Source organism: Phyllostomus hastatus, unplaced genomic scaffold, assembly GCF_019186645.2.
Source record: "Phyllostomus hastatus isolate PE091 unplaced genomic scaffold, TTU_PhHast_1.1 phas_contig_449, whole genome shotgun sequence".
Taxonomy (NCBI): domain Eukaryota; kingdom Metazoa; phylum Chordata; class Mammalia; order Chiroptera; family Phyllostomidae; genus Phyllostomus; species Phyllostomus hastatus.
In genome coordinates, this window is record NW_025333882.1 from 1,706,708 (window position 1) to 1,732,654 (window position 25,947).

At 35.4% G+C, this 25,947-nt stretch overlaps 1 protein-coding gene across 1 annotated transcript in view; it reads left to right on the plus strand.

Annotated features, from left to right (window-relative positions):
- PXDNL (peroxidasin like) overlaps positions 1–25,947 on the plus strand; it is a 116,613-nt gene that overhangs the window by 52,511 nt on the left and 38,155 nt on the right. Inside the window, 4 exon segments of the mRNA XM_045845033.1 lie at positions 12,061–12,144; positions 12,146–12,193; positions 14,344–14,384; positions 14,387–14,548. Coding sequence (XP_045700989.1) covers positions 12,061–12,144; positions 12,146–12,193; positions 14,344–14,384; positions 14,387–14,548 — 335 coding nt within the window.

Genomic DNA, 25,947 nt, shown 5'->3' on the forward strand with positions numbered 1-25,947 from the left:
AAATGATTATTTTTATTATTATACATGATTTTAGACCTCTATATTCTGTACTCTGCTTTTGAAAATTTGATGAGTATTACATTTTTAATTATTTATAAAATATTATGAAGTTTAGGTTGTTTTCCTCCAATAAAGTAAGTAGTAGTAGAAAGAAAAGTTCTTCCTATACACACAAAAACAGTAATATATATTTGTTTTATTTATTTGCTTGTTTGTTATTATTTTTGAGCACTGTAAATATATACAAATTTTATTTTTAATCACACTTCAAAGCTGGGGGGAAAAGTTGAGGATAGAAAGATTTAAGATGTAGCAGCTTTTTTTCAAGTTTTAAAAATTCTGTCAATTACAGTTTACATTCAATAATACTTTTGTGTTAGTTTCAAGTGTACAACATAGTGATGAGAAATGAATATACTTGTGCCCCCCCGATATTTCCAGTACATACCAGATTCCATACATAGTTAGCAAAACATTATTAACTATATTTCCTATGTTATACTTTAAATTTCATGACTATTTTGTAACTATAAATAGTTACTTCTCAGTCCCTTCACCTCTTTCACCTAATTTCCCAAAACTCCTTTCCTCTGGCAACCATCAGTCTGTTCTCTGTATCCATGAATCTGTTTCTCTTTGGTTTGTTCATTTATATTGTTTTTAGATTCCACATATAAATGAAATCATATAGTGTTTCTTTCTCCAACTTATTTATTTCACTTAGCAAAATGCCCTCTAGGTCCTTCAGTGCTATTGCAAATGGTGATCTTTCATTCTTTCTTATGGCCAACCAATAGTCCACGGTATATATGTACCACAACTTTTTTTAACCTACTTGTTGATGGGCACTTGGATTGCTTTCATAGCTTGCTTATTGTAAATAATCCTGCAATGGACATAGGGGTGCATGTATTTTTTCAAATTAGTATTTTGATTTTCTTGGGATATTTGTAATTTTTTGAAAATGTGACAGTTCATTTTTCCCATTTGCTTAATTTCTGTGCCACTTCAGTTACAGAAATAATGTTTCTTAAAGATAGGCATAATAGCTCTCTAAAATGCATAAACTTTTAATTATAGAAGAATATTAAAAGAAAAAAGTACAGTCCCATTAAAATTTTTCAGGAGACCTTAAGAGTCCTAAGATAAACTTCTAGTAAAAAGCATACTGAGGGCTTTTTCTTCCAGGTTAAGAAACTAACTTTTCTTTCTGATGTTTTAGTGACTTTAACCATAAGGTTATATGGTACACTGTGTTGGGTCTAATTATGCTAGTGGGATAATATGTTCTCATTGCTTTAATTTCTCTGATATCATGTCAAATTGGAATAGTTACCCTGAGGCAAAAAACAATTTGTTCTGTGTGAGAACACAGCAGGGCATTTTGCCACTTTTGAAGGACATGTTTCATATTTTCCCTCTAAATGATTGTATTTATTCTAAAACTTCATGAATCTCAGAAATGCTTTCCACAAGGACATTTAACATAATACCCTCTTCCTAAGTGTTTGTGGTAAGGATTTTATTTATGTATTCATTCATTCATTCATTCATTTGTTTATTGATTTTTTGTTGATGAGCATATTCTTTAACATCCATAGCAGGAGCCAAAGCCAAGTAAACCCATGGAAGTCTTACACTTCACATCCCACTGTACTCTTTCATGTTAGACCTCTCAAAATGTATCACCAAATCCGCAGGATTGTTTTAAGATTATCCACAGTATGTAAGTGAATACATCAAAGATAAGGACTGAGATATGAAAGGAATTCAGTAATTAGTTGAATTTTGTAACTTTTAAACTAACCAGAACTCAATGATGACCTTAAGAGGTAGAAGACTGTATCAACTGTATATTTTCCCTCAAATTGTAATGCATCTAATTCCTTTAAAATATTTATTTTATCATTCATGTTTATTTTTTCCCATTACCACTTAGTCCCATACCCAGCAATCACCACACGGTTGTCCATGTTCATGAGTCCTTTCTCCTTTTTGCTTAATCCCTCTACCTCCTAACCCCTCCCACAAGTGTCATCCTGCTCTCCATCTATGAGTCTATCCCCACTTTCCTTCATTTGTTTTGTTCAGTAGATTCCACATGTGAGTAAAAAATCATATGTTATTTGTCTTCCTATAACTGGTTCATTTCATTTAGCATAATGTTTTTCAGGTCAATCTAGACTGTCGCTAACGGTAAAATTTTCCTCTTTTTTTATAGCTGAATAGTATTCCATTGTGGAAATGTCCCATAGTTGTCTTATCCACTCATCTTCTGATGGACACTTAAGCTCCTTCCATAACTTTGCAATTGTAAATAATTGGCAATGAACATAGAGGTCTGTACGTTCTTTCAAGTTAGTGTTTTGAGTTCCTTAAGATATATCCCCAGAAGTGGGATTATTGGGTCAAAAGGAAGATCCATTTTTAATTTGTTGAGGTATCTCCATACTGCTTTCCACAGTGGCTGCACCAGTCTGCATTCCCACCAACACTGCAAAAATGTTCCTCTTTTGTCACATCCTTGCCAGCACTTGTTGTTTATTGATTTATTGATGACCGTCAATCTGACAGGTGTGAGATGATATTTCATTGTGGTTTTAATTTGCATTTCTCTGATTATTAGTGAGGCTGAGCATCTTCATATGTCTAATGGCCATCTATATGTCCTATTTGTATAAGTGTCTATTCAGGTCCTATGCCCATGTTTTAATTAGGTTGTTATTTTGGTGTTGACTTTCATAAGTTCTTTTTAAACTTTGGGTATTTATCTGCTCATCAAATGTATTAGCAAATATGTTCTCCCATTGTGTTTTTTTTTTTTAATTTTGTGGATGATTTTTTGCTGTTCAAAAACTTTTGTTTGATGAAGTACCATTTGTTCATTTTTTTTTTTTTTTTGGTGTTTCCTTTGTGTTGGGAACTGCTCTGACTGGTATCAGAAGCTGAAACCCCTGCCTAGGCTAAGGGAACGCCCTTGGAACTGTAAGCCAGCAAGGAGACAAAAGCTTATCTCCCTGGCAGGAATGCTGCTTCTGCTGCTTTATTCATGACTGAACCCAAAAAAGCTTGGTCGGTTAGCCAAAGACGGGTAAGATTCCCTAAGGGGAGAATGATCTAAGACAGGCACAATCACTTGGGAGGCCCCCCAAAAGAAGGACTTGGGGGGCTGCAGCAAAAGGGGTGATGGACCCTCGTTCCTCAGCTTTGACATAGCCTGAGTTCTCATCCTCTGGGAGAAAATCTCCTTATCTCTTGGTTGCCTTAGTTCCCTTGCTCCACCTAAGCCTGAAACAATGACAAGGTGGTGCAGCTCTGTGCTGAAAAGGGCGGATTCCCCCAGTGATCAGGCCTAAAACAGAATATGTAAATTACTGTGAAACCTGCTTTGTTTAGAATGCTCTCAGTTGAAGAGAAGGGTCCAAGGAGGAAGTTAGTTTGTTCCTCAAAGTCTTACAGCTCTTTGACCCTGACTCAAAATAGACCCTCAGACTTCCTTGTTTTCTATGGTTCCTTACTTCTCCCTAATGAGTACTGTATTTTACCTGAATTATTATGCAAAATGAGCCCAATAAAAGCAGGTATGGATGGTAAATTGGCGCGCTCCCCACTAGAGGGGGTGGCCATTCCGTCCCTACTTCTCCACAGAAACTAGTCTGTCTCTGTGCATGTGTTTTTTCTCGCGTGTTTTCGACAAGCCATCCACAGTGTTCTGTGATCACTGCTGGCTGGTGACCCATGCATCACCTTTGTCTGGGTAGATACATCTAATAAAATATTGCTATGAATATTATCTGAGATTTCATTGCTTATGTTTTCTTCTAGGATTTTTATGGTTTTGCGTCTAACATTTCAGTCTTTGATCTGTTTTGAATTTGTTCCTGTGTATGGTATAAGAAGGTGGTCTAGACCCAATGCTAGCATCATACTTAATGGGCAAAAACTACAAGTGTTCCCCTGAAGATCAGGAACAAGACAGTGATGTTCACTTTCACTTCCTTTACTCAACATCCTATCCACTGCAATCAGGTGAGAAGAAGAAATAAAAGACATCCAAATTGGAAAGGAAGAACTAAAACTGCCATTATTTATAGGTGACATGATACTGTAGATAGAGAACCCCAAGATTCCACCAAGAAACTATGAAAACTGAAAAATGAATTCAGCCAAGTAGTAGGATACAAAATTAATATTCAGAAATCAGTTGTGTTTTTATATGCCAATAATGAACTCACAGAAGGGGAACTTAAGAAAACAACCCCATGCATAATTGCTTACAGAAAGAATAAATACATAGGAATAAACCCAACCAAGGAGGTAAGAGACTTGTACTCAGAAAATTATAAGACACTGAAGAAAGAAATTATAAAACATACAAATAAGTGAAAGTACTTACTGTGTTCATGGATAGGATGAATTAACATTATTAAAATGTCTATATTTCCCAAAGCAATCTATAGATTCAATGCTATTCCTATTAGTATTCCAATGACATATTTCACAAAACTAGAATATTTCAAAAATTTATATAGAACCACAAAAGGCCCTGCATAGCAACAACTATCCTTGAGAAAGAAGAACAAGTTGGAGGAATCACACTACCTAATATCAAACTATGCGGTCATAGTAATCAAAACATCACAATACTGGCATTAAAACAGACACATAGATCCATGGAACAGAATGGAGATCCCAGAAATAAACCCACACCATTATACTCAATTAATATTCGACAGAGGAAGCAAGCCCGTACAATGAGCTAAAGATAGTTTATCCAATAACTGGTGTTAGAAAAATTGGACAGATATGTGCAGAAAAATGAAACTAGATCACCTTCTTGTATCATTCACATTTAAATCTTTAATTATTCTTAACTTTGTTTTACCAAGACTCCCTTTCCAAAGACAGGTCCCCTCAGTTTTGTATTTACTATATTGTTTTTCTGCAACTTAAATGTGAGGTATTAAAGTTGAATTTTGCTTTTTACAATTTTCATTCATTTAAACAGTTCAGAGGAAAGTTTATTCATTCATGCTTAAAAAGAGAAAAATACAAATTATTTTGAAACAATTTTTAAATAAATTTGTTTCCAAAAATACTTAAGGTTCTAAATAGTGCCAATTATTTAGAAACCTGAGACCAAAAGCTGTTCTTTCCGAAATAACAAAATAATTATAAACAAAAGTATTTTGGAGACCTGCTACCATTGTCCCACTTTGCTCCATTGGTGAAGATATAATAAAAAATAATCACCGAATATTTTCATCAGAAGGATTGATTTAGTCAAAAATGAATAATCCCTGAAAGTATTATTTCATATGTTGGTAGTTGTAGTGTGTCAAGAATTTTTGTAAGATATTTTTGAGTATTTGAAAGTACTTTCATTCATTTTTTAGAATTTGATGATATTAAGATTATTCATATTTGGGTGAGTGAGATTTTATGTGTTTTGTGTTCTTTTGTTTATTTTACATGATTTTTCCTACAATATGTTAGTAGCTTTTGCTTACATTATTATTTTTAATGAAAAAAATATATATAATATGTAAAAATTCAAATGGTTCTTAAAGGTTTATAACAAAAAACACTCATGAGTAGCATGAGTCCCCCAACCAACTTCTTCCCACCTGGCTTCACTTTTATTCCGCATAACCCTCCTAGGTGTTCTTAATTTTCTAAATGTTATGCTTAAGCCAATGTTTCTTGTTTTTCAGTTTTAGACATTATTTATTGACTTCCTGTCAAGGTTTTAAGATAGCTGTTTTGCCTGGCACCACTTTGCCCTAACCCTTCCCTCTAATAGCATATATGACATCTGAATCAATCACTAGGGTTTATATGACCTTGATAACGTAAATATACTGCATTGCTGAATCAAATAAGGGACCAGGATCATGCTTTTCTTGAAAATTTCCTGTTATTCCTGAAGTTGACAAATGCCTTGTTTTTTTGTACTTTAAAAAAATTATTTAACTTGAATTTTGTCCAAATGCTTTACACATACCTACCAAGTGTCCATCAATAATATCTTCCAATGTCCAAACACATTATTTTTAGTGTACTCTCTTATTTTGCTGAAGCACAGGCTCTAGAAGTATATTCAGAGGGGTTCATGGAAGGTACATTTTTAGAGTGCTTGCTGTCAGGAAATTCTCATGCTTGATTGATAATTTGGATAAATTTAAGATCGTTTTCTCTAACCAGTTTAAAGACATTGTTTCATTGCCTTTTATTTCTAGTGTTACCATTGAAATGTCTAATCCCTTTCTAGTTCCTATTCCACTGTTACTGGCCAGTTTTTATTTCTAGAAACTGCCCTTTATTTGTTTATTTATTAAGTCTTTTTTCATTGATTGTGCTGGAGACAAAGGGATTCTTTAGATCTCACCTGTAAATTTTTTCTTTTACTATTTCTTTGCTAATTTTCTTCTCATTTTCTCTGTGCTCTCTTAATAAAATTTTGTTTGTATGATGTTGACATTTTATATTACTCTCTAGATTTATTGTCCATTTATCCTATTGATCATCTCTGCATCTTTCTTTTCTATTGTCTAAGACAGAGGTTTTCAGGTGGAGGGTGGAGGTGCTGGTTCTCCCCACCTCAGCCATTTAGGAATGTTTGTTGATATTTTCTCCAGTTAGCAAGCCAGAGAGGCTGTTAACCATTGTACAATGCACAGGACAACTTCCCACGACAAAGAATTCCAGTCCCAAATGTCAGTAACATTAAGATTCAGAAACACCAAACCAAGAGAATTCCTTAACTTTATCTTCAAAACTACTACTGAATTTCTATTTCAAACATACTTATCTTTGTCTTGATTAACTGTTTTGTCATGAGAACTTTTATTTATGGCTTTTATTTGTTCCATTAATATCATATATTGCAACATTATCTTTTACTCTCTGAATCAGATGAGCTTGCATAACCTTAAAAAAATCTACAAGAATGTCTACCATCATGTCTCTGAATGATCCAGTTGAATGAAATTTTTAAATATTATCCATCTTTCTAAAACAGATTTTAAATCAAATTCTCTTTATGAAATTAGATACGGATTGACACTGTAGTCTTTGTGGCATGTAATTGCTCACTTCTTGGTCTGCAAATATTTTCTTTCAACTCTTCCTACATCAAAACAGCAATAAAAGTACCACTTTTAAACATAGCTAGATCTTATTTACTCTTATTATTCCATGTTTGTATTTGTTTTGTAGTAATACAAGGGTTCAGAAACTAAATTTAAACACGGTTCTACGTTATATTACCAAAGCCAGGTGACTTTCTCAGGACAGTGTTCACACTTGTTCTGGGCAGTGCTCTCTAATGCTGTACATATTTAGAGCAGAGTTATGTTGAAAAGTACTGGGAGCCTTGAAGTTTGCTCCTGCACTCAACAGCAAAGAGGTTGATGTGCACTGTCATTGTTATTCTCTGGAGCAGTGCCCATAAGAGGCCATCCCAGGTTACATAACTTTATGGTCAGAACCATATCACCTCTACATTGGATTACTATTTTTAATCATGGAACAAGTGTTGCTTAGTATTAGATTTGGGGAGGAAATATGACAAGTGAAATGATATACCAAAAGTATTACTACAGAAGTTGCTTTACATACCTACTAAGGACTAATTATATCTGAAGAAGAAGAAATATAATGTCTGCAATAAAAACTGAAAAAACAATAGAGCTGAAATTCTCCTGAGGAATACAGATAAATCAATAAGGAATGCTTTGAAAACGTATTGATCTCACACTTCCCTGTAATAAAACTGTAGCTTATTAATGTTATGATTTCAAATTTAAATCACATTGTTTCAAAACATAAACTATATCCAATTAAAACATATTCAACAATGATAATTGTACTAAGTAAGATTTAAAAAGTTCTCACATTTTTGGAGCTATTTGGTAAGTCATAGTAAAAACAATAAGTAACAGTAGGGATAGTAATGGTTAATGTTTAATTGAATTGGTTAAGAGATGAGAAACAGATCATTATCAAAAAAATTAAAATTGACAATACCAAGATTGCACTGTCTAGGAAGGTTCAATGTTCCAATCTCTAACCTTAAACTACTATTTATTTTCTGAATGCTTACAATTCATAGAAAATAATTTCACTTTATTTAACTTTCTGATTACCATTAACCATTACTTCTCAAATTATTTCTGTATAATTTAATTGTAACCAGTTAGAATGCAAAATATCTTTAGTGCTTATTTTAAGAAATTAATTTAATTATAACTTCAAAAATGCAATCAAAATTACATTCATTACAAATCAGCAGATGAGACAGGATAATGGTAACATCATGGCAAGAAAATTGCCAAATTTGACAAATGCAGCAATACATATTTGTGACAGCTCCCCCAAAATGATATATTTGTTGTAATTTCAGTTAAGATCTTAATAATGATTTGTTATGGCTCCAAGAAACAGGTTTCAAAATTAACTTGGTGGAGAGAATGGCCAAGAAGAATCTAGTGGAATGAAGTGTTGTTCCAGTTAGCAAGACCTAGCATAAAGTTTTTAGTGATTAAGACACAGTGCAATATTGATTCAAGAACAGACAAACAGGGTGTTAAAAAAGAGTAGAGAAGCACAAAAATGTGCTCAAATGTGGAAGCTTTATATTTGAAAGAACACAAGAAAATTAATGAGAAATAAGAACATATTCAGTAAGTGATGCAGTTACCATTGACTATTTATAGATAAAGTGAGTATGGATTTTTATCTCACATCATATTTAAAATAAATTCCAAATAGATGAAGGACTTACATTTAAGAGGCAGAATTTTTAAAATTTATAAAACATAAAGGAAAGTATATTTATTATATTCAAGGAAAATGTTTTTAATAAAGATTAAAAAATACTAACTATAAAGTTGATAAAACTGACTTTAAAATTAAGAAAATATCTTCATCAAAGTCAAAAATAATAAAAGTGGTAATAAGTCACACACTTGAAGGAACACATTTGAACATAGGTAACTAAACATTAGCATCCAGAATATATATAGCAGTCCTAAAGTAAAGAAAAAAACTTAACCCTATGGGAAAACAAGTGAAAGACATAAATAGGCATCTTATATATGAAAAACAACTAAGTGTTCAATCCATGCACAGAAGATGCTCAACCACGTAATTAATCAGGAAAATCCAAAACCATAGTGTAACAACATTTTACACCCATCAGATTAACATACTTTTTAAAAAGAGTTTATTTATTTATTTTTAGAAGGGGACAGGAGAGAGAAAGAAAGACAGAGAAACATCAATATGAGAGAGAAACATCAATCAGGGGCCTCTAGAACACCCCCCACCAGGGACCTGGCCCACAACAAAGGCATGTGCCCTTACCAGGAATTGAACTAGTGACCTTTTAGTTTGTGGAACAATGCTCCACCCACTGAGCTACACCAGTCAGAGCAACACAAAATTTTAAAAGCAGGCATATTTTCAAGTTAGCACTAGGAAACCAATGTTCATGTGATTCTAAATATCTCAACACTGCCTCTTACAAACTGTAAGAGGACAACAGAGGATACGTCAAATAACACATGACTCGTATGCTCAGAGTTAGTAGGATACAGCTAATGGCATTAGTTCAAAATATTGTAAATTTGAAAATAATCAACAAATTCCAACAGAGTTGCTATTTGAAATTCTACTTCCACTGAAAGTCTGTGGGTGTGGAGAGAAGGATAAGGAATTAAAAATTCTCAGCAAAAGAAAATGGAGTAGGGCACAGAAAAGCTACAAGACAAACAAAAATCTCTCTAGAAAGAAAAAGTTCAACACAAAGTACTAAATTTACAAATGTACATCTGGAACCCAGGAGTTAACAACAGAAGTTTTGTTAACTTTCTCAGTAATAGCATTGTTTTAAGGAATGAAGGAAATAAGGACATAAGGGATAGTTCCCCCTTCAAAGTTGACAGTGAAGTGAAAGTAGAATAAAGTGAAGTTAAAATGCTGTAAAAATGAAAGAGAAATAAATCGATGTCTTTCTTTTTTTAATAGTTTTCTTAAAAATATTTATTTTTATTTTTTAGAGAGGGCAGGGAGGGAGAAAGAGAGAGAGAGAGAAACATCAATAATATGCAGTTGCTGAGGACTGTGGCCTGCAACCCAGGTATGTGGCCTGACTGGGAATTGAACCTGTGACACTTTGGTTCACAGCCCGTGCTCACACCATGAGGTACACCAGCCAGGGTAAATCGATGTCTTTCTTTTCCTATCACCACCAACATGGCAATCAAAGCTGCTGTGCTTCACTATCATGGCGGAAGAGTATGCTACTGAACTAGGAACTCATTTCATGAAATGCCTAGAAATAAAGGACAGGGAAAGGAAGGGTACTTATTTCCAATAAAACTATATGACAAGGAAACATAAATGCAAATCAACAACAATTCAGGAAAAAAATTCTCCCAGAGAAAACAAAATTTGAAGCAAAGGGAAACTATAATACAACACTCAAATCTGAAATAAACAAGCACTCAGACACCCAGACAAGTACTTGGAGATATAAAAAGCCCAGCTATCATCAGATATTAAGAAAAGAAATGTAGTAAGAGAAGCAGGAGGGTAAGGAGAGAGCAGAAGGAGGGAAAAAAAGGAGAAGAATGAAGGCAGCAGCAATAAGAATGGACTAAACTAAAAAAAGAAAGAAAGAAGAAACTGAAGAATAAGAAGTTATGATGTGTCAAGGGATGAGATATTAGTAGCTAGGAACTACATTATAGAGAATTTCTATATACTTATGAGAATTTTAAATGTACACATATTTCAACAGCATTTGGGCATTCATTATTTATTAAAATTAAAAGATGTCATGCTCTGCATTCAGCATTTGTAGCTCTATAGCATTGACCTGTTCTGAGCAAGGATATATAAATCACAGCCTATTGGTCAAATCAGATTCACTGCCTGATTTTATAAATACATTTTATTGGAACCCAACTGTGTTTATTAATTGATACATTTCCCATGACTGCTTTTGTTCAAAATGAAAGATATGAGTGTGCAATATGTGGTTTAAATCTGGTTTTGCACAATAAAAACATGCTGATACTTAGTTTAGAGAGACATTTGTACATATCAAGAAATATGTATGAGAATGCTCATTTATTATATATAATAAAAACCAAAAACATCACAGATATTCATCAACACTAAAATATGAAACTAAATTAAGAATCCATTACCCAACAATAAACTACTATATAGCTGAGAAAATGAACTAGGTACGGATGTGTGCAACAACATGATTGAATCTCTAAATAAACTGTTGAGTAAAATGTGAAAAGTATAATCACTCCATTTCCATCTGTGTCAGGTTTAACACATACAAAGCCAAACTATATATATTCTATAGTACCATATACATGAAATGATATGATAAATTATAGTAAAAGACATGTTAAATTTTCCCATGTGTATTTTTAGGGGTAGAGGGAAAAAAACAATTAAATCAGGTCCCATAAGTACTGGTCATATTTTCTTTCTTGATATAGATGGTATGTCCAAAGCTGTTTAGCTAAGTTGTCATTTGAATTATATTTTTTAACTTTAAAAAACTGCTATAAATTCCAGATCAAATGATCATGTTTTTTATATTATTGCCACAAATTACATTTTCACTTTTTTAAAAATGCTGATCATGTACAATATCACAGAAATTTTGAATGCTTAATTAGTTTATTTTCTACATGCTTCTGAAAGATTTATTTGTAGATTTTATTTATATATGTATATACATATACATATTAATATACAAGTATATTTAGGTATATTACATATCCTTATAAGATAATTATAAAGAATAACACAGTGTCCATCATATGTTTTTTGATATCAAATATTGTTGATTAGGTCACTGATCTGCTCCCTGCCAGCTAAGTGACACCAAATGCTTCCACCATCTCAGTATTTTCACCTGTAAAATGAAATGAATAATAATACCTACTTTTCCTTTCTGTGTGTACAAAATAAATATTGCTTAGTATTCATCTGTATCAGTAATGTCATATCTGCCTATCTTTATGTCAGGCTGTGTGGAGCTCCAGGAAATGTTGACTTCTGCCTGGCCTTCATGGTTGAAGATCTGGTCCCTGGTACAAGAGTGGCTCCGACACATGTGCTCGTTTGTGACCCAGTTTCCATGGCTAAGAGAAGAAAATAGGTAAATGATTATCTGTTATACTTATCAATTGTTTTATTTTCCCCAAAATACACTCACACACACATACATACACATAATTATAATATTATACACTAAAGCATGTTGAATACAAGAAATAACAAATAGCATCTGGTCACAGAATTTTGGTGATCATCGATAATATCAGATAGCATTTATTTTTGTGAGTTCTTGTAATTCCTTGTAAGGAAAAGAGAAATTGACTAGGAAGGCAGTAGAAGGAAGTAGAATTCAGTGGTTGAGAGGATGCAGTAGACTTATTACCATGTATTTGAATGTGGGCACCACTACTGACAGCTGTTAACTTTGGGAAGCATATCACTCTAAACCTGTTTCCTCATCTGTAAAGTCTATATAACAAAAGTGCATAGATTTCATAGACTGTGGCCACTGTAAATGATATTAGGAGTGCAGGAGCTGGCAGCAAGCCTGAGACTCCTTCCCTATTTCCTCACTGAAGACTTGTTGACCCAAGACCAAACCTCCTTGAAAAACCATGTGCTGCAAGCATTTACTTAGTAGTGGAAAGATAACCAGGAATTCTAAAAAAGTCTCTTGGTTTATCCAAAGTGCTTGTTGTAAATAACCTTGATTTTATGGAATTATGGCAGACAACTGGCAGGATAATATAAGTTAGTCATGTAACCTCTTTTTGTTGAAAGACTAACCAAGTATAAAAAACAAGACAACTCAAAACTAAGCAGCCTCTTTCATCCCCCAAGATGGTCATCCCCCACTGTTAGTTCTCTTCTATCACTTGGACCAAATGGGTTCTGGAGTGTTTTATCTTCCAAATCATTAGAAATGTATAGTCTTGAGTAACAGCTAGTATTCTTGTGAACCTGTTTGGCAATTCAAACTTCTGTAATATCAAAGAGATGATATATAGAGAATTAAAAACACTGTCTAGAATATAGTTTTTAATTAGTTATGTTAAAAGTTATTCTTTACTCATTTTTTCTCCTAAATCTCTTCCATTATGGAATTTCTTCTTTATGAGTTATAAAATAGTAAAAGATTTAATTTGTTTGACTGCACATTTGCAAACATTAAAAATAGATTTCATGATATAAATTTTTATAAATTACTTTTAACACTGGGATTTATTGAATACACAATTGGGTTCATATATTTAAATGTTAATGTCTTAAGAATATATGTAGTTCAAAACTAAAATAATTTAGGAAAGCATTGTTTTTCTGAGTAAGTTGCCTCCCCATGTATATTAGTTTCTAAGGTTGCCATAACAAGGTTTCACAAACTTGTAGCAAAAATTTATTGTTTCACAGTTCTAGTCTAGAAATTTGAGATTAATGTGTTGGGAGGATTGGTTCCTATCTTCTCCTTGGCTTGCAGATGTCCATCTTCACCCTACCTCTTAGCTTGTACCCTTTGTACCTATCTGTGTCCACACTTCCTTTTCTCATAAAAACACTGGTCATATTGGATCAAGAGCTTCTCATGACCTCATTTGTATTTAATTGCCTCTTTAAAAGCCTTATCTACAAATATAGTCACATTTTGAGGTACTGGAGGTTAAGGTTTCAACATATAACTTTGGGAGACAAAAAATGAACCCATAATGCCATGAGTGGCAACAATTCTTTGCTTCCTATCTTAATTTATTGTTGTATACCCAGCATAAGGAAAGTGCTCAGCATATGGCAGTTAAATGTTTCTTGAAGGAAAGAACACAAGGTCTCACTGTAACAATGTTTTTAAATTTTTATCTTTTCATTTAAATTTGTATGTGTTTATTCTAATTAGTAGATAAAATCACTTGGTATATATTAATAATTAAAAACAATATTTCTTTTTAAGCATGCTGATATTAAGTTGCTCAATGTCTAACACCATGGAGATTTAGGTTAGAGATGCTTAAAAATTTAAAGAACTTTACTTTGAATTGTTTTTTTTAAACCTGAATAGTCAGTGACAGTTGAAAAGAATGGGGATGCTATAATTTGGTAAATATTGAACCCATTTCAAAGTATCCTTAGTGGGAGAGCAAACACAGCCCTTTCTGTCTGCTTCTCTTCTGCTTTTCTGTGCTTGTTATAATTTCTTGTCATATATGGTCAGTGCTTAGACCTCAGACTCATCATACTGCTACTTTCTTTGTTGACCACCAGATTCTGGTATGAAAACCCTGGAGTGTTTACCCCATCACAACTTAACTGAAACAGGCATCACTAGGCCATGTGCTTTGTGACAATGGTGACAACATTCAGCAAGCCCAGACGGATGTCTTCATGAAGGCAGAATACCTGCAGTATTATGTAAGTTGTAGTGAGATACCAAAAGTTTATTCGTGAGTGTGGCAAGACTGCTAGGAAGGTCATTAATAACATCACTACCTCCATCTGGATTGTATGTGCTTGTGTGTGGGTGCTTGTTAATTTTCCACTATCAAAGATTATGCCACTTAAAGATACACAAAGGAAAACTCTTTCTAAAGGCTTGATGGTTCTGAGAACAAAGTAAAGCAAAGACAAAGTAAGGGCTTGATGCTTCTGAGCAGAACTTTCTGGTGCTTAATTATGTGAGCACATATTATGTGACATCATAATTGCATTTCCTTGTTGCTACTGCCAACACATTGCTTTGTGCATGTTACATATAGAGATTATAGACGTGAACAGCTGGTTTTCTTTAAAAAATGATACACAGAAGTTATTTCCAGAGGCAGGGAGTGAGTGGGAGCTATGTAGCAGATGTGTGCCTACTGAAATACAGGCATGGCCCACAGTCTCCAATCAGCTCTCCCAGACATGTGGGCACAATTTCTAGCATCAGGATACAAGCTGAAGGTTATGGCATCTCCAGGCCTCCTGATGGCAGGTCCTGTGGCCACCCCTCCTCTCAACTGACCCTGATACTGTAAATAGTCAGGGAGCACCACAGAGGGTGCAGGAGGAGGATTTCACACTAAACCTTCCAAAAGCTAGAAAGATAAAGGACAAGACCCAAACATGCAAAATTACTGTTCTCCAGGTAGTGATATCTAAGTTTGTTCTTGTTGGAGTGTGGAGACTCAGACCAAACCCTCCCAGGGATGAGCACTCTCTATTGTCACAGTACCAGCTTGGGAAGTTCATGGCCTGAACTCCAACTGCTGATAAGGCCATGCTGCCATAATCAGGTCCTGACATAAGGCCACTCTATTTTCTGGGGAAGCTTATGGTAGAGACCCAGACAGTGACTAAACTGTGCAATCTGGAATAGATGACCAGTATCCCCCATCTTCCATGGACAGGCAGTGCCCCTTCCCCCAACTTTTTTGTTGAGCCACTTGGCTTGCCCCATCCTACTTATTTCTGTGGTGCAGGGTAGCTGTGAAGGAATGAGATTTTCAAACTGTGTCTTCTGAGGAGGTTTCTTTCCAGGAGCCAGATACATAAGTTCTTGACTAAGTGGCTACATTGAGGGGAGGAAAATCCAAGCTCCCTTGCAAGCTTATCCCATACTATCCTGAGGAGGAAAAGAAGTGATCACTCCCTTCTTACAGGCTTGCAGGCACCACCTCTAATGTGAGACTGTTTGGATCAGCCTTGTCAGGTCCAAGATCCCCTCACTGGGTGCATTCCATGGGAGAAAGGGAAAGTGGCTCAGACCAGGGACATTGACATTCAAAGTGTGAAATTCTTGGGGGCTATTTTCTGGTACTGGGACAAAGTGCTTAGCTTCCTCCTGAGGGGTAGGCCAGCACCATCACCAACAGGAGACTCTTTTGATCTATCTCCCCAAGCATAGAGCAGCTGAGTTTTCTTATGCAGAAGGAACTACTGGTTGTACCCAAGCTAAACCTGCAGAGACCCCCGCCTAGGGGGAACTAGAGTTGGAAAATCTGGCATAGACTGAGGAGTTTGACTTTGCTGTAGGGGTTACTTTTCCCTTTTTGAGTTCCTGACTGTGTGATCCCCCCATAGGGGTTCTACTAGCCATATATCAGCTTGCCTGAGCTCATCCTAGAGTCTCTCCTTGGAAATTTCTGGAAAAAGACCAGGCAACCTCATAGGGAGGAAGAGTAGCTGGCAGATGGACTTGGACCTCAGAGAGCTTCAGTACTCTTACAGATCTGCCCCTAGCTCTAAGTGGAGAGAAGCCAACTCTTTAACACAGATTAGTTGCTCACATGCACATGCAGGTCCAATAGACACAAACATAAATGGTGAACAGTGGAGCAGTTACAGACAGGTAGCCCAAGGCCAGTTATGTGCACTATGCAGTGACCTGTACCTGAGCCCCACCCAGATGGAAGCAGAACTAACACTAATAATAGCAGGCTTCAGGTGACACACAAACTTGACCCAACTAGCCATACAAATGACACACCCAAATGGGGACTCCAGCAGGCACCAAATATTGTTGAGAACAATCCCACCTTAGGGAGCAGCTCCTGCACAGTGTCTCATACATGAAAATTATGATTTATACTTGTAGTCATCCACCTACAAAATAGCCAACAGCATTCAAGCCTCAACTATAACAGGGGGTGCACATAACCCACAGGTAACCTTCTTAGACTACAAAGCTTGGGTGATCTGGAAGACTGTGCCATTGAGTCCAAAAGGACACCTTTATCATAAAACTATCAAAACAAGTTTGTGAATCATAGCAGATACACCTAATACACAGAGAAAAAAACATGGAAGACAAAAAAAAATGCCACAAACAAAAGAACAGGACAGATCCCCGGGGGTGGGGGGAAACATTTAAAGGAAATGAATGAAATGGAAGCAACCAAGATACAAGATTCTGGGTTTGAAATAATGGTTATAAGGATGCTCAAGTGTAAGAGGGTGCAGTCAAGGGGAGACCCCAAAATAGGGATTTGTAATAGGGTCCAGAAGAGCTTGGAGATAATTGGCTCCACACTACAGGGCCATACCTGCCCAGAATACTGGCAGCTTTGGCCAATTGTGAGAGGAGCCAGAAATGGAGCTGCAGAGGAAGATTGTGCTAGGATTTAAATGGAGGCATGGCAACCATTGGGCATCTCTGTTTTTGGGACCAGACATCTGTCTGGGACCACGAAACTTGGGTGTCTTGGTTGGGACCACACAGCTTGGGTGAGTCAGAATCACAAGGCTTTGGAAATGCTGCCTCTTGCCACATGGTGGTGCCAGGAGGACTGTGTGCATTTGTGGGGGACTTTAGTTTGTATTATTTCAAATAAATAATAAATTCATTTCCTTTTCACTGATCTCTGATAATAAGAGACATCTTTCCTCAGGCGGTGGGCAAAACGAACCCAGTAGGTGGGGAGGAACCCCAGAGAAAAAAGGAGGTCTTTTATATAATTCAACCCCCTCCCATCTGCTCTGTAACACAAGGATCTCAAGGGAAGAATGGATAATCTCAGTGAGAACTTAGACGAAGAGATAGAAATCATTAAAAAGGACATAAGAACCATGAAAAGGAACCAGTCAGAAGTGAAGAAAAAAATACCCCAAATTAAGAATACATTAGAATGAATAAACAGCAGGTTAGATGAAGAAGAAGATTGAGCCCTGGCTGGCATAGCTCAGTGGATTGAGCATGGGCTGCAAACCAAAGCATGGCAGGTTCGATTCCCAGTCAGGGCATATGCCTGGGTTGCAGGCCATGGCCCTCAGCAACCTCACATTGATGTTTCTCTCTCCTTCTCTTTATCCCTCCCTTCCCTCTCTAAAAATAAAATAAATAAAATCTTAAAAAAAGAAGAGGATTGAATAAGAAAATTTGGGGACAAGATAACCAAGCCAACCAAGAAGATCATGAAAAAGAAAAAGAATTAAAGAGAAATGAGGAAAATACAAGCATCTCTGGGACAATATGAAACATAACAATATTCACATCATGAGAGTACCAGAAGGATAAGAGAGTGAACAAGGAATAAGGAACCTGTTTGAAGAAATAATTTGAGAAAATTTCCCTGAACTTATGAATGAAAAAGTCACACAAGTTCAGGAAGCACAGAGAGTCCCAGTCAAGATGAACCCTAAGAGACCCACACAAAGACATATTGTAATTAAAATGGCAAGTTTTAAACAGAAAGTAAGAATCTTAAAGGCATCAATAGAGACAGTTACCTATACTAGAGTTCCCATAAGGCTGTCAGCTGGTTTCTCATTAGAAGCACTTCAGGCCAGAAGGGATTGGCATGAAATATTCAAAATGATGAAAAACAAGTTACATGCAGCCAGAACTACTATACCCAGAAAGACTATCATTTAAAATTGAAGGGACAATAAATAACTTCCAAGACAAAAAAAAGCTGGAGGAGTTTATTACAAAAAAAAATAATATTGAAAGAAATGTTAAAGCACTTGCTTTAAAAAGAAGAAGAAAAATTGCTATATAGAGAGAGCAAGGAATGTCAGCATAAAGGATAAAATGGCAGTAAATAAGTACCTATCAATAATAACCTTAAAAGTAAATGGATTAAATTATCTAATTAAAATAAAGGGTAGCTGAGTCCGTAAGAAAACATGATATATATACTGTTTACAGTACCCACTTCCAAACAAAAGATTTGAATTGGCTGAAAGTGAAGGGAAGGGAAAAAATAGTACATGTAAAGGGAAACAAATAAAAAGTTTGAGTAACAATATTTATGTCTGACAAAATAGACTTTAAAATATGTCCATAGTAAGGGAAAAAGGACAGTATAAAATGATAAAGGGAAAACAATCCAACAAGAGGATATAAAAAACTCTTGTAAAAATATATGCACCCAAAATAGGAATACACACACACATACACACACACACACACCTTGGTGAACTTTAAGGGACAGAAACACAATCATTGGAGGTGATTTTAACCCTTCATTGTCATCAACTGACAGATCTTCCAGACAAAAACATCAAGGACACAGTGACCTAAATGACACAACAGATCAGATTGATTTAATTGATATTTGCAGAACATTTCATCCCAAAGCAGCAGAATATACATTTTGCTCAAGTGCATATGAAACATTCTCAAAGATAGACCAGATTTTAGGGCACAAAATAAGTGTTAACAAATTCAAGAAGATTGAAATCATATCAAGCATCTTTTCAAGTCACAATGGCATGAAAATAAAAATCAACTGCAATTAAAGAAAACTCAAGAACATTCAAACCTATGGAGGTTAAGTAGAATGTTATTAAGCAATGAAGGGATTATCAATGATATCAAGGAAGAAATTAAAAATTACCCCCCAAAATGAAAATAAACACACCTAAACAAAAATCCATGGGACACAGAGAAAATCCCGAGAGGAAAGTTCATAGCATTATAGGCCAACCTCAAGAAGCAAGAAACATCTCAAAAAACCCCAATCTCAGCCTACACCTAAAAGAAATTAAAAAAGAGCAAAAATAAAGTCCAGGTTAGGGAGAAGCAAATAATGACACAGAAAGCAAAAGAATAATACAAAAATCAATAAAACCAAGACCCAATATTTTTAAAACATAGACAAGATTTACAAACCTTTAAGAGACTCATCAAGAAAAATGAGAGAGGACACAAAATAAAATCAGGAATGAAAGAGAAGTAACAGCCCTGACTGGCATAGCTCAGTATATTGAGCGCAGGCTGCAAACCAAAGTGTCGCAGGTTGGATTCCCAGTTAGGGTACATGCCTGGGTTGCCGGCCATCACCCCCAGCAACCACACATTGATGTTTCTCTCTCTCTCTCTCTCTCTCTCTCTCTTTCTATCTCCCTCCCTTCCCTCTCTAAAAATAAATAAAACCTTTAAAACAATTTTAAAAAGATAAATAAAAATCTTTAAAAATAAAATAAATTTTAAAAAAGAGAAGTAACAACTGCCTCCACAGAAATACAAAATTGTAAGAAAATACTATATGCCAAAAAAATTGCACAACTGGGGAGAAATAGATAAAGCTTAGAAACATGCAGTCTTCCAAAACCGAATCAGTAATAATCAGAAAACCTGAATAGACTGATTACAACTAGTAAAATTGGACCAGTTATAAAAAACTCCCAGCCTTGGCTGGATACCTCAGTTAGTTAGAGTATAGACCTGATATGCCAAGGTTGTGGGTTTGTACCCTGTTCAGGGCACATACAAGAAGTAACCAATGAATGTATACATAAGAGAAAAAAAATGACCTCTCTCTCTCTCTCTCTCTCCATCTCCTCTCCCAGTTCTCCCTCTCTATAATCAATAAATATTTTTTTAAAAAACTCCCAAAAAACAAAAGCCTTGGAGCAAATGGCTTTATAGGCAAATTTTACCAAACATTCAAAGAAAAACACCTATTTCTCTCAAACTACTAAAAAAATTCAAGACAAAGGAAGACTTCCAAGGTCATCAATATCCCTGATGAACATGGATGCTAAATTTCTCAACAAAATATAGGAAACTGGATTCATCAATACATTTAGTAGATGATACAACATGATCAATTGGGTTTTATTCCAGGGATTCAAGGTTGGAATGTTTACAGATCAATAAATGTGATACATCACATAAACTAAAAGAAAAAAACAATATAATCATATCAATAGATGCATAAAAATAATTTACAAATCAATAAATGTGATACATCACATAAATTAAAAGAAAAAATAATATAATCATATCAATAGATGCAGAAAAATAATTCAATAAAATCCACCACCTTTTATGATAAAAACTCTCAGCAAAGTGGGAAAAGAGAGATCATACCTCAGCATAATAAAAGCCACATGTGTAAAATCTACAGCCATCATCCTACTCAATGGCCAGAAACTAAAAGTATCACACATAAGATCAGGAACAAAACAAGAATGTCTATGTTCACCACTCTTATTCAACATAGTAGTAGAAGTCCTATACACAGCAACCAGACAAAAAGTGGGAAAAAAAAAGGCATCCAAATTGGAAATGGAAGAATTAAAACTGTCATTATTTGCAGATGACAGAATATTATACATAGAAAATTGTAAAGTTTCCTCCAAAGTCTATGAGAGCTAATAAATGCAAAGTGTCAGGGTATAAAATTAATATTCAGAAATCAGTTGCATTGTTATATATCAACAGTGAACTCAGAAAGAAAAAGTAAAACAATCCCATTTACTTTTGCAACAAAAATTGAAAACTAAGGCACTTAGGAATAAAAGGGGAAAAAAACTCTACATGAAAACTATGGGACATTGAAGAAAGAAATTAAGGAAGATAATGAATAAGTGAAAGTATACACCATGTTCATGGATTGAGAGAAATAAAATAAACAAATGTCCATACCACCCAAAGCAATCTTATAGTTCAATGCGATTGCTATCAACATGCCAATGGCATATTTCACAGGTCTATCTTATAGATCTAAAACAAATATTCCAAAAATGTATATGGAAACAAAAAAGATGCTCAGCAGCCTCAGGAACCTTGAGAAAGAAGGATAATGTTGGAGTTATTACAATACCTAATATCAATCTGTACTACATGGCTATTGTAATTAAAACTTCCTGGTAGTGAAATAAAACAGACCTATAGATCAATGGAACAAAGCAGAGAGCCAAGAAATAAACTCATGTTTTTTTTTGGTCAATTAACATTTTACAAAGGAGACAATGACACAATGGAGTAAAGGCAGTCTCTTCAATAAATGGTGTTGGGAAAATTGGTCTGTTACATGCAAAAAATTGAAACAAGACCACCAACTTATACCATACACTCAAATAAGCTCAAAATGGATAAAATACATAAATGTAAGTTGCAAAATAATAAGTTTTAGAAGAAAACAGGCAGTAAAATCACAGACATCTCTTATAGCAATATTTTTGCCAATATATCTCCTAGGGCAAGGGAAATAAAGGAACAACTAAACAAATGGGACTGCATAAAAATTAAGCTTCTGCACTGCAAAAACAAACATACAAAAAATCAATAAAATGAAAAGGGAACCTACTATATGGGACAATATACTTTACCAATGATACATCTCATAAGGGGTTAATTTCCAAAATACATGCATACATGTGAACCTTTATGTTCATAGCAGTGTTATTTATAATAGCCAAGATCTGGAAACAACCCAGGTGCCCATCACTAGAGAGGGGGTAAAAATGTTGTGGTACATTATAAAATGGAATAATATGAGGCCATAAAAAAGAAGGAACTCTTACTTTTTCTGAGAGCATGGATGGACCTGTAGATTCTGTGCTAAGTGAAATAAGCCAGTCATTGAAAGAAAAATACCATATGATTTCACTTACATGTGGAATCACAAAATAAACTGACAAACAAAATTAAAACAGAGGAATAGATGCATGAAACAGACTGATAGCTTATCAGAGTAATTGGGAGAGTAATTCAATAAAAGAAGTTGAAAGGATTAACCAAACAACATATGGAGACTTCTGGCCAAGATGTAGGAGTAGGTAGACACTCTGTGCCTCCTCACACAACCAAAAGAAAGATAACAACAATTTATAAATAAAAAACAATCAGAACTGACAGAAAATCAAACTGTATGGAAGTCTGACAACCAAAGAGTTAAAGAAATATTCATCCAGACTGGTAGGAGGGGTGGAGATAGGCAGCTGGGCAGAGAGGACTCTCGGCTAGGCAGCAGCTGGTGGACCCAGTGAGGCAGTGGATTGTAAAGCAGGTGATCCCACATTTGCAGGCAGATAAACTGAGAGGAACAACTGGGGAGCTAGACAGACAGAGCAACACAGGTCTCCAGCTCAGAGAAATAAAGCCTCAGACCTCTGATTGAAAACACCAGTGGAGGTTGAGGCAGCAGTGGGAGAAACTCCCATCGTTGGAGAGACCCTCAGGATCCTAGAATGTACACAAACCACCCACCTAGGAATCAGCACCAGAAGGGCCAAATTTGCTTGTGGGTAGCAGAGGAAGTGACTAAAAGGCCATCAAGAGCTGAGCAAGTGTCATTGTTCCCTCTCAGACCCCTCCCCCATCTACAGCATCACAATGAGGGTTGTCCCACCCTTGTGAACACCTAAGGCTCTACCCTGTACTACATAATAGGTGGACTAAGGTAAAAAAAAATGGCCCAGATGAAAGAACAGATCAAAGCACCAGAAAAACTACAACTAAGTGATGAATCAATAGCCAACCTATCAGATGCACAGTTCAAAACACTGGTAATCAGGATGCTCAGAGAATTGGTTGAATATGGTCACAAATTAGATGATAAAATGAACGCTAAGCTAAGTGAAGTAAAGGAAAATGTACAGGGAACCAACAGTGGTGGGAAGGAAACCAGGACTCAAATCAACAGTGTGGACCAGAAGGAAGAAAGAAACATTGAACCAGAAGAGAATGAAGAAATAAAAATTCAGAAAAATGAGGAAAGAGTTAGAAACCTTCAAGACAACTTTAAAACTTCCAACATCCAAATCACAAGGGTGCCAGAAGGAGAAGAGGAATAGCAAGAAATTGAAAATTTATTTCAAAAAATAATGAAGGAGAACTTCCCCAATCTGGCAAAGGAAATAGACTTCCAGGAAGGCCAGGAAGCTCAGAGAGTCCCAAAGAAGTTGGACCCATGGAGGAACACAGCAATGCACATCATAATTACATTACACAAGATTAATGATAAAGAGAGAATCTTAGAAGCAGCAAAAGGAAAGGAGGCAGTTATCTACAAAGGAGTTCCCATCAGACTGTCAGCTGATTTCTCAAAAGAGACCTTGCAGGCAAGAAGGGGCTGGAAAGAAGTATTCCAAGTCATGAAAGGCAAGGACTTACATCCAAGATTACTCTATCCAGCAATGCTTTCATTTAGAATGGAAGGTCAGATAAAGTGCTTCCCAGATAAGGTCAAGTTGAAGGAGTTCATCATCACCAAGCCCTTATTATACAAAATGTTAAATGAATTTATCTAAGAAAAAGAAGATAAAAATATGAACAGTAAAATGACAGCAAACTCAGTCATTAACAACCACACCTAAAACAAAAACAAAAACAAACTAAGCAAACAACTAGAGCAGGAAGAGAATCACAGAAATGGAGATCACATGGAGGGTTATCAGCAGGGGAGTGGGAAGGGGAGAGAGGAGGAAAAGGTACAGAGAATAAGTAGCATAAATGGTAGGTAGGGGAGCTTAAGAATAGTATAAGAAATGTAGAAACCAAAGTACTTATATGTACCACACATGGACATGAACTAAAGGGAGGGAATGTGGGTGGGAAGCGGTATGCAGGCCAGAGGGGAATAAAGGGGGGAAAGTGGGACAACTGTAATAGCATAATCAATAAAATATATTAAAAAATAAACACATGGGGTCTGTCCAGAAAAAGCCCAGCCATTGTTAATATAAAGAGAGCAGTTTGTGCAACATTGATGTAACCTGGCAGCCAAGGAGAGTAGACTGGAATGTGAATATATGAACAATGATAACTTCATTGTACTAGTCAATGAGGGCAGTAGATGCCATTGAGCCAGCATGTGAACTCTGTGGCCATTACATTCAAAATAGAGCAAGTAGAGCAACAAATCTACATCAAATTTTGTGTTAAGCTTGAGCATTCCTCCGTAAAAACTATTTGGGTAATTCAGAAGACCAAAACTATGGGCAACTGAGAATTGGTAGCTTCACCACAACAATGTGCCTGCTCATACATCACATCTCATGCAGAGATTTTTTGTCAAAACATCAAATCACCTAGGTGACTCAGCCCCTCTATAGTCCAGATTCAGTGCTCTGCATCCTGGCTTTTCCCAAAACTAAAATCACCTTTGAAAGGAAAGATATTTTAGATCAATGATGAGATTCAGGAAAATATGATGGAGCAGCTGATGGCAATTGGAAAAACTGTGATGTCTCAAGGTGCCTACATTAAGGGGACTGAGGCCTCATTTTCCTACATACAATGTTTCTTGTATCTTGTGTCTTCTTCAATAAATGTCTCTATTTTTAATATTGCATTTCTGGATACCTTCTGGACAGACCTCATATATGCATAACCTATAGACTCAGACAACAATGTGGTGATGGCCAAAAGGAAGTGGGGGTGAATGCATTGGGAGGTGGGCAAAGGGGGCAAAATGGGGACATCCACAAAGGTGTGAATAATAACCTGTCCAAAACAGTAATAATATAATGTAATAGACTTTAGATAACTAGACAACTATGTTATTCTTTGTAGGTAGAAGGCCTAAGACCTAAAATATGGACGTAAGATGTGTTTCACTTACACAGCTGTGGTGCTGTGGGTTTGTGTGGGTAATGTAGCTGTGGATTATTTTAGGATGTTAAGAAATAGGACTTTGTTTCATTTCACATGCCCTTAATCACATTTCATGATGAATTTTTTTCTACCTTTCTATCCAGAAATTTAAAATTTCTTTTCACCGAATTTGGAGAAAATTCTATTTCCTCCAAGTTATTGTCTTCTTTTTTATGTCATCCACTTATGTTTTCTACATACATTGTATAAATTTCCCCAAGTCATTCATTCAATCTATGTATATATATTTAATTCCTTTTAATTACTTAATAGGGTTTTTTGGACATATTTGCATACACCAAAATTTATGTAGCCATATTTTATATACCATTGTTTGTATTCCAGGGACTGGATTATTATAGAATTCTAAAAGTAGAGTTGCTTTCTTAAAGGTAGATATTTCTAATACAAAATGTATATGATTCATTTCTAAAAAGGCAAACTTTATGAATTATGAACAATTACAAGGATACTCATTTCTTCACCAATGCTTTTTGATAGTCCAGTAAATAAAAATTTAATTATCTCCTGCTTATTTCTATTTTTCAAAGATTTTATTT